At 45.8% G+C, this 15,801-nt stretch overlaps 1 protein-coding gene across 5 annotated transcripts in view; it reads left to right on the top strand.

Annotated features, from left to right (window-relative positions):
• Positions 1-15,801, top strand: part of pex5 (peroxisomal biogenesis factor 5) — a 51,631-nt gene that overhangs the window by 14,961 nt on the left and 20,869 nt on the right. For all 5 annotated transcript variants that reach the window (XM_058993511.1, XM_058993512.1, XM_058993514.1 and 2 more), the window contains 4 exons: positions 2,256-2,291; positions 3,565-3,691; positions 11,398-11,538; positions 15,435-15,528. In XM_058993511.1, coding sequence (XP_058849494.1) covers positions 2,256-2,291; positions 3,565-3,691; positions 11,398-11,538; positions 15,435-15,528 — 398 coding nt within the window. The remainder of the gene's footprint in view (positions 1-2,255; positions 2,292-3,564; positions 3,692-11,397; positions 11,539-15,434; positions 15,529-15,801) is intronic.

Below are 15,801 nucleotides of genomic sequence, written 5' to 3'. Positions count from 1 at the left end.
CCACATGCACATTAATAAACTAACCACTCAAAAAAACCCACATGCACATTAATAAACTAACCACTCAAAAAAACCCACATGCACATTAATAAACTAACCACTCAAAAAAACCCACGTGCACATTAATAAACTAACCACTCAAAAAAACCCACATGCACATTAATAAACTAACCACTCAAAAAAACCCACGTGCACATTAATAAACTAACCACTCAAAAAAACCCACGTGCACATTAATAAACTAACCACTCAAAAAAACCCACATGCACATTAATAAACTAACCACTCAAAAAAAACCACATGCACATTAATAAACTAACCACTCAAAAAAACCCACATGCACATTAATAAACTAACCACTCAAAAAAACCCACATGCACATTAATAAACTAACCACTCAAAATTACAGTGCACTCGAATTACAGCCCAAACACTCCACTCCCACACTAAAAACAATGAGGAAACTGTAAGAAAAATAATAAAATAATGATAAGAATAATTAAAACACAAAGCTGCTGATACAGACCTGAAATGTCCTGTATACTTAAAATCTTAAAATCAACACAATTGAATGAAAGTGAAGTGGTATTAGAAACATGCTAATAAAAAAAAAATAACAACATATATGTATGTATAAAAAAGGGAAGACAAAGAAAAAAAAAAGTAAGTCCAAAACAAATATAAACCTCAAATTGCTATTATAAATTACAGCAGGCTCTATAGCCTAAACAGCAACTCCACTAACGCTGAGCAAGCTATGAGGAAAAAAACTGTTATATTAGAATAATAACAATTAAAACACAAAGCAGCTAATATAGACATGACATGTTCTATATATTTATATTAAAAAAAAAAAAACACACACAATTTAATTGAAGTGTTAGTAAGTCAATGCTAATGGTAAAAAACACACACACACATTTTATATATATATATAGTCTACACCCCCTTTCAAAATGTTCACCTTTTGTTGCCTTATAGCCTTGAATTAAAATGCATTAAAATAGTTTGTTTTCTTCATTTATCTACACATCCTATCCCACAACTTCCAAGTGAAAAAAATATTCTAGAAATCTGTAGGAAATTAATTAAAAATAAAAACTGAAATAGCTTGGTTGGATAAGTGTCTACCACTCTCGTAATAGCAATCCTAAATTAGCTCAGGAGTAACCAATCGCCTTCAAAATCACACACCAAGTTAAGTGGCCTCCACCTGTGTTTAAATTGTAGTGATTCACACGATTTCAGGATAAATTCAGCAGTTCTTGTAGGTTCCCCCTGCTGGGTAGTGCATTTCAAAGCAAAGACTCAACCATGAGCACCAAGGCGCTTTCAAAAGAACTCTGGGACAAAGTTGTTGAAAGGCACAGATCAGGGGATGGGTATAAAAAAATATCAAAGGCCTTGAATATCTCTTGGAGCACGGTCAAGACGATTATTAAGAAGTGGAAGGTGTATGGCACCACCAAGACCCTGCCTAGATCAGGCCGTCCCTCCAAACTGGATGACCGAGCAAGAAAGAGACTGATCAGAGAGGCTACAAAGAGGCCAATGGCAACTTTGCAAGAGCTACAGGCTTTCATGGCCAAGACTGGTCAAAGTGTGCATGTGACAACAATATCCCAAGCACTCCTCAAATCTGGCCTGTATGGTAGGGTGGCAAGAAGGAAGCCATTACTCAAGAAAGCCCACCTTGAATCCCGTTTGAAGTATGCAAAAAAACATTCTGTAGCCATGTGGGGATGTTTCTCATCGGCAGGGACTGGGGCACTTGTCAGGATAGAAGGGAAAATGAATGGAGCAAAGTACAGAGACGTCCTTGAGGAAAACCTGCTGCCCTCTGCAAGAAAGCTGATACTGGGACGGAAGTTCACCTTTCAGAATGACAACAACCCAAAGCTACACTGGAGTGGCTAAGGAACAAAAAGGGTAAATGTCCTTGAGTGGCCCAGTCAGAGCCCCGGCCTAAATCCAATCGAAAATGTGTGGCATGACTTGAAGATTGCTGTCCATCACGCTCCCCAAGGACTTGACAGAGCTTGAACAGTTTTGTAAAGAAGATGGTGGAGACTTATCCAATTATGATCTTTCAGTTTTGTATTTTTAATATATATATATATGTACAAGCTGTGAGGAGTTGTTGTTTTTTTTTACCTGCATTTTTTGTCACCAGTTTAACATTTGAAAGACCTGTTTTGCAAATGTCTTTAATAATCTGTTTTTCTTTTCTCCCCTCTCTCTCCCCTCTCTCTTAGATCCCCAAGCCAGTTGCTGTGTGCACGGAGGATGAGGTTTGTGTTTCAGTGATGTTGAAGAGTGCAGTGGCGTTGCTTCTAGAGTAATGCTGTTTGTGTTTCAGTGCAGTGGCGTTGCTTCTGGAGTATACTGTGGTACGAGCTGATCAGCACCCTGCTATTGAGAGGTCTCCGTGGCTTTGATGTTGAGTGGGTGCAAGACCCTGTAACAGTAACTAGCTACATAAATGATAAGAATTAAACATGATGTGGAAAAGACACAAGTGTTGAGACAGTCGTCCTAAGAGAACGGTTTATTCATTTTTTTCAAAACTGACTTGTCATTCCAAAAGTAATCTAGAGCTGCTGCTGCATTTTATCTGTGCAGAGCAATGCTGTGTTAATATTGTGTTCAAATTCATTCTCGTACTCATAATTACTGTTAGAGCCGCTGCTGCATTTTTACTGTGTTAATTCAGTTTGCCAGTTAGTTTATTATTATAGTTTATTTACACACACTTGCCTATTGCTTTTCTCTTACTTATTCAGTCCATTTCATATGTTGATGCACATTTGTATTTATTGATTCGTATTGTGATTGGCCTTGGCATATTGTGACCGTGGTCATCTCTGTCTTCTTGAACACTTGGGCTAAGAGAACACTTTGCTTGCTTCCCGAGGGCGGTTGTCTTAGCCGGAGACTGCTGTATATCCCACACACTATAAGCTTGTTACCAACCTTTACTTAGTGCATTGTCAGTTTGATTGAAAAGAGGGAAAAGGTTGATTCCGAGAGGGGCCTCAGGTCTGATTTTATAAATCTGACAATGAGAATACAGCGCAGTGATGTCATGAATAGGGCAGGGTGACCTGGTCAGTCACGCTGACAATGAGAATACAGCGCAGTGATGTCATGATGAATAGGGCAGGGTGACCTGGTCAGTCACGCTGACATGGAGAATACAGCGCAGTGATGTCATGATGAATAGGGAAGGGTGACCTGGTCAGTCACGCTGACATGGAGAATACAGCGCAGTGATGTCATGATGAATAGGGCAGGGTGACCTGGTCAGTCATGCTGACATGGAGAATACAGCGCAGTGATGTCATGATGAATAGGGCAGGGTGACCTGGTCAGTCACGCTGACATGGAGAATACAGCGCAGTGATGTCATGAATAGGGAAGGGTGTAATCTGTTTCATTCCGTTTTCCCTTCAATGCAGAATGCTGTGATTCACATTGGTATATGGCGTGGATATATCTGTTATCTAACCTCTCTTTATCATTGTATAAATTATCCCCCCCCCCCCCCCCCCCCCCCCCCAAAAGCTGGTCAGCGAGTTCCTCCAGGGTGACTCCGCCCTCTCCAGAGCCCCACCCACTTTCAAGATGGACGACCTGCTGGCCGAGATGCAGGAGATCGAGCAGGCCAGCTTCAGACACGCCCCCCAGAGAGGTGAGAGAGAGAGAGAGAATCCACACAGTCCAACCGTAACACTACCCATAACCCTAACACACAGAGAGAGAGAGAGAGAGAGAGAGAGAGAGAAAGAGAGAGAGACTTTGACTTTTAAGATCCTTTATTGAATCATTGCAATTAAAATCCATTCAGTAACAATAATAAGGTAAAAACACAACACAATTAAGATACTTGCTGGCTCTGGGGATCAGTCGAAACATCCCCAGCGCATCAGCATAAAATCCTAAAAAACATCATGTTCTCCTTTAAAAACAGATTTTACCAAATAAAAGGATCATACGATGTAAATAAAATACAAATATATATATATATATATATATATATATATATATATATATATATATATATATATATATATATATATATATATATATACACAGTGCCTTGCGAAAGTATTCGGCCCCCTTGAACTTTGCGACCTTTTGCCACATTTCAGGCTTCAAACATAAAGATATGAAACTGTAATTTTTTGTGAAGAATCAACAACAAGTGGGACACAATCATGAAGTGGAACGAAATTTATTGGATATTTCAAACTTTTTTAACAAATAAAAAACTGAAAAATTGGCCGTGCAAAATTATTCAGCCCCCTTAAGTTAATACTTTGTAGCGCCACCTTTTGCTGCGATTACAGCTGTAAGTCGCTTGGGGTATGTCTCTATCAGTTTTGCACATCGAGAGACTGAAATTTTTGCCCATTCCTCCTTGCAAAACAGCTCGAGCTCAGTGAGGTTGGATGGACAGCATTTGTGAACAGCAGTTTTCAGTTCTTTCCACAGATTCTCGATTGGATTCAGGTCTGGACTTTGACTTGGCCATTCTAACACCTGGATATGTTTATTTGTGAACCATTCCATTGTAGATTTTGCTTTATGTTTTGGATCATTGTCTTGTTGGAAGACAAATCTCCGTCCCAGTCTCAGGTCTTTTGCAGACTCCATCAGGTTTTCTTCCAGAATGGTCCTGTATTTGGCTCCATCCATCTTCCCATCAATTTTAACCATCTTCCCTGTCCCTGCTGAAGAAAAGCAGGCCCAAACCATGATGCTGCCACCACCATGTTTGACAGTGGGGATGGTGTGTTCAGGGTGATGAGCTGTGTTGCTTTTACGCCAAACATAACGTTTTGCATTGTTGCCAAAAAGTTCGATTTTGGTTTCATCTGACCAGAGCACCTTCTTCCACATGTTTGGTGTGTCTCCCAGGTGGCTTGTGGCAAACTGTAAACGACACTTTTTATGGGTATCTTTAAGAAATGGCTTTCTTCTTGCCACTCTTCCATAAAGGCCAGATTTGTGCAGTATACGACTGATTGTTGTCCTATGGACAGAGTCTCCCACCTCAGCTGTAGATCTCTGCAGCATCCAGAGTGATCATGGGCCTCTTGGCTGCATCTCTGATCAGTCTTCTCCTTGTATGAGCTGAAAGTTTAGAGGGACGGCCAGGTCTTGGTAGATTTGCAGTGGTCTGATACTCCTTCCATTTCAATATTATCGCTTGCACAGTGCTCCTTGGGATGTTTAAAGCTTGGGAAATCTTTTTGTATCCAAATCCGGCTTTAAACTTCTCCACAACAGTATCTCGGACCTGCCTGGTGTGTTCCTTGTTCTTCATGATGCTCTCTGCGCTTTAAACGGACCTCTGAGACTATCACAGTGCAGGTGCATTTATACGGAGACTTGATTACACACAGGTGGATTCTATTTATCATCATTAGTCATTTAGGTCAACATTGGATCATTCAGAGATCCTCACTGAACTTCTGGAGAGAGTTTGCTGCACTGAAAGTAAAGGGGCTGAATAATTTTGCACGCCCAATTTTTCAGTTTTTTATTTGTTAAAAAAGTTTGAAATATCCAATAAATTTCGTTCCACTTCATGATTGTGTCCCACTTGTTGTTGATTCTTCACAAAAAATTACAGTTTCATATCTTTATGTTTGAAGCCTGAAATGTGGCAAAAGGTCGCAAAGTTCAAGGGGGCCGAATACTTTCGCAAGGCACTGTGTATATATATATATATATATATATATATATATATTAAAAAAAATCTAAACAGTGTTTTTCCTGTAAAAACAGATTAATACCAAAGTAATAAAAACACTGTAAAACAATAAAACCAAATTAAAACTAGAAGATAAACAGGACCACTTGCTGAAATACGCTGAAATAAGAAATAATTTGACAACATCTGTTAGCCCTGCCTCTAAAAAATAAAAGGCTATCTCTCTCCAGTGAGCACCTTCCTCAGCATACAGGAACCTTTTCACAGCCTGCAGTCTGAAGGCTGCCACCCTGCTGGCAATGCTGACCAGGCCTTGCCCACCTTCATGTGTCGGGAGGTACAGAACTGCCTCCCACTCCAGAAGAAATCCAGCAATATTCTCTGAATCTCCTCTACCATTCCCCGTGGAGGGTCCAGACACTCCAGCTTGTGCCATAACATGGAGGCCACCAAATTATTAAGAACATAAGAAATTTTACAAACGAGAGGAGACCATTCAGCCCATCTTGCTCGTTTGGTTGTTAGTATCTTATTGATCCCAGAATCTCATCAAGCAGCTACTTGAAGGATCCCAGGGTGTCGGCTTCAACAACATTACTGGGGAGTTGGTTTCAGATTCCCACGATTCTCTGTGTAAAAAAAAAATGCCTCCTATTTTCTGTTCTGAATGCCCCTTTATCTAATCTCGACTTGTGACCCCTAGTCCTTGTTTCTTTTTTCAGGTCAAAAAAGTCCCCTACCTTCACAAGGTAGGTGTGGTCGACCCTATCGAAAGCCTTCTCTTGATCAAGGGAGACCAATCCCACATTTAAAATGACATGTTTCACTCAAAGTTAAAAAATCTCTAATTAAAAACAGGTTATCAAAAATACAGTGCCTTGCGAAAGTATTCGGCCCCCTTGAACTTTGCGACCTTTTGCCACATTTCAGGCTTCAAACATAAAGATATGAAACTGTAATTTTTTGTGAAGAATCAACAAGTGGGACACAATCATGAAGTGGAACGAAATTTATTGGATATTTCAAACTTTTTTAACAAATAAAAAACTGAAAAATTGGCCGTGCAAAATTATTCAGCCCCCTTAAGTTAATACTTTGTAGCGCCACCTTTTGCTGCGATTACAGCTGTAAGTCGCTTGGGGTATGTCTCTATCAGTTTTGCACATCGAGAGACTGAAATTTTTGCCCATTCCTCCTTGCAAAACAGCTCGAGCTCAGTGAGGTTGGATGGACAGCATTTGTGAACAGCAGTTTTCAGTTCTTTCCACAGATTCTCGATTGGATTCAGGTCTGGACTTTGACTTGGCCATTCTAACACCTGGATATGTTTATTTGTGAACCATTCCATTGTAGATTTTGCTTTATGTTTTGGATCATTGTCTTGTTGGAAGACAAATCTCCGTCCCAGTCTCAGGTCTTTTGCAGACTCCATCAGGTTTTCTTCCAGAATGGTCCTGTATTTGGCTCCATCCATCTTCCCATCAATTTTAACCATCTTCCCTGTCCCTGCTGAAGAAAAGCAGGCCCAAACCATGATGCTGCCACCACCATGTTTGACAGTGGGGATGGTGTGTTCAGGGTGATGAGCTGTGTTGCTTTTACGCCAAACATAACGTTTTGCATTGTTGCCAAAAAGTTTGATTTTGGTTTCATCTGACCAGAGCACCTTCTTCCACATGTTTGGTGTGTCTCCCAGGTGGCTTGTGGCAAACTGTAAACGACACTTTGGATATGGATATCTTTAAGAAATGGCTTTCTTCTTGCCACTCTTCCATAAAGGCCAGATTTGTGCAGTATACGACTGATTGTTGTCCTATGGACAGAGTCTCCCACCTCAGCTGTAGATCTCTGCAGCATCCAGAGTGATCATGGGCCTCTTGGCTGCATCTCTGATCAGTCTTCTCCTTGTATGAGCTGAAAGTTTAGAGGGACGGCCAGGTCTTGGTAGATTTGCAGTGGTCTGATACTCCTTCCATTTCAATATTATCGCTTGCACAGTGCTCCTTGGGATGTTTAAAGCTTGGGAAATCTTTTTGTATCCAAATCCGGCTTTAAACTTCTCCACAACAGTATCTCGGACCTGCCTGGTGTGTTCCTTGTTCTTCATGATGCTCTCTGCGCTTTAAACGGACCTCTGAGACTATCACAGTGCAGGTGCATTTATACGGAGACTTGATTACACACAGGTGGATTCTATTTATCATCATTAGTCATTTAGGTCAACATTGGATCATTCAGAGATCCTCACTGAACTTCTGGAGAGAGTTTGCTGCACTGAAAGTAAAGGGGCTGAATAATTTTGCACGCCAAATTTTTCAGTTTTTTATTTGTTAAAAAAGTTTGAAATATCCAATAAATTTCGTTCCACTTCATGATTGTGTCCCACTTGTTGTTGATTCTTCACAAAAAATTACAGTTTCATATCTTTATGTTTGAAGCCTGAAATGTGGCAAAAGGTCGCAAAGTTCAAGGCACTGTAGATCTTCCTGGGATACAATAACTTTGATCTTGTGTATTACGGTACTTACACATTTTTTAAGCCTATTTGCGAGACATTTGGAAAATATTTTGAATCGACACATAACAGCAAAACAGGTCTCCAGTTCTTTAAAAGGCAGAGGTCTCCTTTCTTGGGCAGCAGTGTGATCACTGCCCTGCAGCAGCTGAGAGGCAGTTCTTTTCTCTCCAGACTCTCCTTCAGCACCTGGAAGAAGTCCTCCCCGATCACCGCCCAGAAATGTGTGAAATACTCAGCGGGGAGGCCGTCTATCCCAGGCGCCTTCCCGCTGGAGAGCTGTGTCATTTCAGTGGTCAGTTCCTTGAAGGTCAGATCTGTATCCAGTCCTCTCTGCTCCTCCTCACTCAGGCTGGGTAGATCCTGGAGCAGGGTCTCTGTGTCATCAGGATCACACTTCTTTAGTGAATAGCTGCTTGTAGAACTGCACAGCTGCCTCACTGATCTCCTCTCTGCTGTGTAGTTCTCTGCTGCAGGGCGTCCGCACACACCTCAGCTGCTGGCTGCACGCTCTCTTCTCCAGGCCAAAGAAGAAGGAAGTGGGTGCGGGTGCGTCCATGTCCCTCAGCTCCACGAAGCGAGAACGCACCAATGCCCCCTTCACCTTCTCCTCCAGCAAGCTGCCCAGCACGTGTCTTTTTTCTTTTATTTTTTGGAAGGTTTGCTCATTAGAGTGATCGTCATTATTTTCTATATTTAGAATGTCTCTCTCTAACCTCCAGGGTGTACTGCTGACAAAAAATTGAATTTGTTATTTTCCCAATGTCCCACCACTGCCTTAAACCTTGATAATTGTTCTTTTGTTTTTTGCCAGATATTCCAAAACTCTTTAAAAATATTTCCAAATTTGCAGTCTTTTAATAATTGAATGTTAAAATGCCAATAAGAAGATTTGTGCCCTTAGGTTGGAATAAGTTCATTAACTAACAGGCAGTGGTGGTCTGACAGACTATTAGGAATGATACTTGCCCCTCCAAAAAAATTGAGGTGACAACAGAATGAATAAAGCTGGTCCAGTCGTGCTCTAGATGTGTAGTTATTACGAGACTGGGACCAGGTGTACTGTCGGGCATGAGGGTGCAGACACCTCCATACGTCAACCAGGTCACTGCACTGTAAAACTGCAGTCAGCTCTCTGGAGGATTGAGGATGCGACTCCTCAGTATTCCTATCCTTTGTAAAATCTACAGTGCAATTAAAATCACCCACAACCACTAATACATCATTATTATTACATTTTAAAATGGTTTGATTCAACTTCTTAAGCAATACAGTTATTTCTCTTCCTGTATTTGGTGCATAAATATTTATAAAAGTATTAAGTTAAAACCAGTCTGTACTTTTAAAAGCAGCCCTTTCTCAATCTCTTCTACTTGCTTTACACTGACATCCAGGTCTGATTTAAAAAGCAACGCTACTCCCACGCTGGAGCCGTGACTGAACACACTGACCTCCCCACTCTTACAGCCAGGTCTGATTTAAAAAGCACCGCTACTCCCACGCTGGTGCTGGAGCCGTGACTGAACACACACTGACCTCCCCACTCTGATCGCCAGACCGCCTCATTCTCCTGCTCAGTGTGCGTCTCCTGCAGCAACACAACCCCAGCCCTCTTCTGCTTTTAAAAATCAAATAACTGATTTAAAAGACTGTCTACAACCATGAATGTTAAAATAAGTAATAGACTTTTCCATGGCAGCTAAAATATATAAGACCATCAAGTTAAAATAAACACGAAAAAATAAAAATATTGTAATAAAAAAATCTTTTTATTACAATATTTTTTAAGAACGTCTTGCTGTTTAGCTAATTGATCAGTTTTCTTCTGGAAAAACTAGTTTCCCAATGCAATCAGGATGCCATGTCTCAAGATGCCGAAGGCTTAAGGCTTTCGTGAGCCAGTACTTCACAACAAATTGCACATGAGGACGCAGATCATCCTTGTCGCCAATCTTAAGAAAAACTGAAGTTTTTTTTTTTTGAGCTTTAAGTAGGGTAGACATTTTTTCGTTTTGCATCCATTTTAACAACTGTTTTCAAAATCCCAAGTAACCGCACATAAAATGTCACCTTATACTTAATTTTTTTGGTTCATATTTTGGTTCATATAAGCAGAAGACTGATGATAAAACAATACACTATTTACATAATTATACTGCTAATGATTTGTATGCAAATTGTATTTATTTTGAATATAAGCATAAGAAGTTGTATAGTGAAAATAAGTCTAAACAGTGTGCACTGAACGTCATATTTTTTGGATTGTTTGGCGACCCGTCAGAAACCTTGCAGGGACCCATATTTGGGTCGAGACCCCCACTTTGGGAAACGTTGTCCTAGAGGGATCGTCTTAATGGGATACATTAATTTTCCATATCTTGCTAACTCTCTTTCCAGTAACTCGTTTTTTAAGAAGTGAGGGAGATCAGACAGTATTACTTTGGTTACGGGTGTCACTAAAGAAACTTCAATAAAAGACCCCTGCACACTAAACTCCTCCTCCACTAGCTTGTTTACCAAATCCATATCAGTTAAAAAAATGACTAGAGCTTTATTCATCCTAGAAGCTGATTTTATTTTGTTAAAGCCCACCACCCCCAGGCATTCCTCCACCTCGGGCACACACAGCAGCCGTGCCGGCGAGTCAGTACCCCCGCTCCCCCGAACTACATGCCATATGTGCACTTTGTGCTGATCTGTGATCAGCTGAACAAACAATAATAACTCACAAATATACTAACACTACTACTATAAACCAACAAACAAATTTTACATAAAACACAATATATATAGAATCCACACAGTCCAACTGTAACACTACCCATAACCCTGACACACAGAGAGCGAGGGATCAAGAAGGCCAGCTTCAGACACGCACCCGAGAGAGAGGGAGAAGGATCGAGCAGCCAGAGAGACAAGAGAGACAGGGTTATATAGGGGCCTGTACAGCGCCTTTCACCACAGAACATTGAATTATCCTTGGTCAGCAGGGTTTGCCTCACCCCTGTTCTGGGCTCCTCCCCTTGTGCTGGACTCCTTCCCCTGTGCAGGTGTATAATTGAAATGACAAGGAGTTTAATAATCCGGTGAACCTGCTCTGAATGAACTGATGGCACTGCTCATTACAGCATGTGTTTCCTGCTGTCTGTCTGTCTCTCCGCAGCCCCTGGAGTGGCAGCACTCGCGCTGTCAGGTGATTGGACTCAGGAGTTCATCGCCACGGAATCCTCTGCAGCCAATCAGCAGCTTCCTCTCGAACCGGCAGAGTCTGATTGGACCAGAGAGTTCATCGCCGACACCGCAGGTGAGAGGGGGTCGAGGGGATACAATGTATAATGTTTAAGAGCTAATGGAACGGGCTGCCGTTTTACTGTGTGTCTCGCTCTGCGTTTCACGGGGTGTGTCTCGCTCTGCGTTTCACGGGGTGTGTCTCGCTCTGCGTTTCACGGGGTGTGTCTCGCTCTGCGTTTCACGGGGTGTGTCTCGCTCTGCGTTTCACGGGGTGTGTCTCGCTCTGCGTTTCACGGGGTGTGTCTCGCTCTGCGTTTCACGGGGCGTCTCGCTCTGCGTTTCACGGGGCGTCTCGCTCTGCGTTTCACGGGACGTCTCGCTCTGCGTTTCACGGGGCGTCTCGCTCTGCGTTTCACGGGGTGTGTCTCGCTCTGCGTTTCACGGGGCGTCTCGCTCTGCGTTTCACGGGGTGTGTCTCGCTCTGCGTTTCACGGGGTGTGTCTCGCTCTGCGTTTCACGGGGTGTGTCTCGCTCTGCGTTTCACGGGGCGTCTCGCTCTGCGTTTCACGGGGTGTCTCGCTCTGCGTTTCACGGGGTGTGTCTCGCTCTGCGTTTCACGGGGTGTGTCTCGCTCTGCGTTTCACGGGGTGTGTCTCGCTCTGCGTTTTACTGTGTGTCTCGCTCTGCGTTTCACGGGGTGTGTCTCGCTCTGCGTTTCACGGGGTGTGTCTCGCTCTGCGTTTCACGGGGTGTGTCTCGCTCTGCGTTTCACGGGGTGTGTCTCGCTCTGCGTTTCACGGGGTGTCTCGCTCTGCGTTTCACGGGGTGTGTCTCGCTCTGCGTTTCACGGGGTGTGTCTCGCTCTGCGTTTTACTGTGTGTCTCGCTCTGCGTTTCACGGGGCGTCTCGCTCTGCGTTTCACGGGGCGTCTCGCTCTGCGTTTCACGGGGCGTCTCGCTCTGCGTTTTACTGTGTGTCTCGCTCTGCGTTTCACGGGGTGTGTCTCGCTCTGCGTTTCACGGGGCGTCTCGCTCTGCGTTTCACGGGGCGTCTCGCTCTGCGTTTTACTGTGTGTCTCGCTCTGCGTTTCACGGGGTGTGTCTCGCTCTGCGTTTCACGGGGTGTGTCTCGCTCTGCGTTTCACGGGGTGTGTCTCGCTCTGCGTTTTACTGTGTGTCTCGCTCTGCGTTTTACTGTGTGTCTCGCTCTGCGTTTCACGTGGTGTGTCTCGCTCTGCGTTTCACGGGGTGTGTCTCGCTCTGCGTTTCACGGGGTGTGTCTCGCTCTGCGTTTCACGGGGTGTGTCTCGCTCTGCGTTTCACGGGGTGTGTCTCGCTCTGCGTTTCACGGGGTGTGTCTCGCTCTGCGTTTCACGGGGTGTGTCTCGCTCTGCGTTTCACGGGGTGTGTCTCGCTCTGCGTTTCACGGGGCGTCTCGCTCTGCGTTTCACGGGGCGTCTCGCTCTGCGTTTCACGGGGCGTCTCGCTCTGCGTTTCACGGGGCGTCTCGCTCTGCGTTTCACGGGGTGTGTCTCGCTCTGCGTTTCACGGGGTGTGTCTCGCTCTGCGTTTCACGGGGCGTCTCGCTCTGCGTTTCACGGGGTGTGTCTCGCTCTGCGTTTCACGGGGCGTCTCGCTCTGCGTTTCACGGGGCGTCTCGCTCTGCGTTTCACGGGGCGTCTCGCTCTGCGTTTCACGGGGTGTGTCTCGCTCTGCGTTTCACGGGGTGTGTCTCGCTCTGCGTTTCACGAGGGCGTCTCGCTCTGCGTTTCACGGGGTGTGTCTCGCTCTGCGTTTCACGGGGTGTGTCTCGCTCTGCGTTTCACGGGGCGTCTCGCTCTGCGTTTCACGGGGAGTGTCTCGCTCTGCGTTTCACGTGGTGTGTCTCGCTCTGTGTTTCATGGGGCGTCTCGCTCTGCGTTTTACTGTGTGTCGCTCTGCGTTTCACGGAGTGTCTCGCTCTGCGTTTCACGGGGTGTGTCTCGCTCTGCGTTTCACGGGGTGTGTCTCGCTCTGCGTTTCACGGGGCGTCTCGCTCTGCGTTTTACTGTGTGTCTCGCTCTGCGTTTCACGGGGTGTGTCTCGCTCTGCGTTTCACGGGGCGTCTCGCTCTGCGTTTCACGGGGTGTCTCGCTCTGCGTTTCACGGGGTGTGTCTCGCTCTGCGTTTCACGGGGTGTGTCTCGCTCTGCGTTTCACGGGGTGTGTCTCGCTCTGCGTTTCACGGGGTGTGTCTCGCTCTGCGTTTCACGGGGTGTGTCTCGCTCTGCGTTTCACGGGGCGTCTCGCTCTGCGTTTCACGGGGAGTGTCTCGCTCTGCGTTTCACGTGGTGTGTCTCGCTCTGTGTTTCATGGGGCGTCTCGCTCTGCGTTTTACTGTGTGTCTCGCTCTGCGTTTCACGGGGTGTGTCTCGCTCTGCGTTTCACGGGGTGTGTCTCGCTCTGCGTTTCACGGGGTGTGTCTCGCTCTGCGTTTCACGGGGTGTGTCTCTCTCTGCGTTTCACGGGGTGTGTCTCGCTCTGCGTTTCACGGGGTGTGTCTCGCTCTGCGTTTCACGGGGCGTCTCGCTCTGCGTTTCACGGGGCGTCTCGCTCTGCGTTTCACGGGGCGTCTCGCTCTGCGTTTTACTGTGTGTCTCGCTCTGCGTTTCACGGAGTGTCTCGCTCTGCGTTTCACGGGGTGTGTCTCGCTCTGCGTTTCACGGGGTGTGTCTCGCTCTGCGTTTCACGGGGTGTGTCTCGCTCTGCGTTTCACGGGGTGTGTCTCGCTCTGCGTTTCACGGGGTGTGTCTCGCTCTGCGTTTCACGGGGTGTGTCTCGCTCTGCGTTTCACGGGGTGTGTCTCGCTCTGCGTTTCACGGGGTGTGTCTCGCTCTGCGTTTCACGGGGTGTGTCTCGCTCTGCGTTTTACTGTGTGTCTCGCTCTGCGTTTCACGGGGTGTGTCTCGCTCTGCGTTTCACGGGGTGTGTCTCGCTCTGCGTTTCACGGGGTGTGTCTCGCTCTGCGTTTCACGGGGCGTCTCGCTCTGCGTTTCACGGGGTGTCTCGCTCTGCGTTTCACGGGGTGTGTCTCGCTCTGCGTTTCACGGGGTGTTTCTCGCTCTGCGTTTTACTGTGTGTCTCGCTCTGCGTTTCACGGGGCGTCTCGCTCTGCGTTTCACGGGGCGTCTCGCTCTGCGTTTCACGGGGCGTCTCGCTCTGCGTTTTACTGTGTGTCTCGCTCTGCGTTTCACGGGGTGTGTCTCGCTCTGCGTTTCACGGGGTGTGTCTCGCTCTGCGTTTTACTGTGTGTCTCGCTCTGCGTTTTACTGTGTTTCTCGCTCTGCGTTTCACGGGGTGTGTCTCGCTCTGCGTTTCACGGGGCGTCTCGCTCTGCGTTTCACGGGGCGTCTCGCTCTGCGTTTCACGGGGCGTCTCGCTCTGCGTTTCACGGGGTGTGTCTCGCTCTGCGTTTCACGGGGTGTGTCTCGCTCTGCGTTTCACGAGGGCGTCTCGCTCTGCGTTTCACGGGGTGTGTCTCGCTCTGCGTTTCACGGGGTGTGTCTCGCTCTGCGTTTCACGGGGTGTGTCTCGCTCTGCGTTTCACGGGGCGTCTCGCTCTGCGTTTCACGGGGTGTGTCTCGCTCTGCGTTTCACGGGGTGTGTCTCGCTCTGCGTTTCACGGGGCGTCTCGCTCTGCGTTTCACGGGGCGTCTCGCTCTGCATTTCACGGGGCGTCTCTCAATTCAATTCAATAAGCTTTATTGACATGACAGGAATAAACAAGTTTTACCAAAGCAATGTATAACATTACAAAGCATTAAACATTACTAAACATTAATAAAACGTTTCCCTGTCAATTCTTTCACCCTCCCTTTCTCCCTCTCGTCTTCCTTCCTCTCTTTTCCTCTTCCCTTTCTCACTCTCTGTGTTTCACTGTGTCTCCTCTCTCTCTCTCGGTTTCACAGTCTCTCTCTCTCTCTGTGTTTCAGACCCCAGCGCGCCGGTCAGGTGGGCTGAGGAGTATCTGGAGCAGTCGGAGGAGAAGCTGTGGCTCGGAGACTTCGAGAGACAAGAGAGAGAGTGGTGAGAGAATGTCAGTCTGTGTCAGTGTGTGTGTCTGTGTCTGTGTGTCAGTGTCTGTGTGTGTCTCTCAGTGTGTGTGTGTGTTTTTGTCAGTGTGTGTCTGTCAGTGTGTTTGTGTCGGTGTGTGTGTGTGTGTGTGTCAGTTTGGGATAAGCTGGTATACAATGTTTGTGGTATGATAACCTTTAAAAAAAAATACTGTTGAGCCCTTAATATCACGGTATACAAGCACCATGCCAGTTATACAATGAAGGCTTACTAATAATTGAGAGA

The sequence above is a fragment of the Acipenser ruthenus genome, chromosome 20, assembly GCF_902713425.1.
Source record: "Acipenser ruthenus chromosome 20, fAciRut3.2 maternal haplotype, whole genome shotgun sequence".
Classification (NCBI taxonomy): Eukaryota; Metazoa; Chordata; class Actinopteri; order Acipenseriformes; family Acipenseridae; genus Acipenser; species Acipenser ruthenus.
This window is presented reverse-complemented; position numbering and strand designations above follow the sequence as displayed.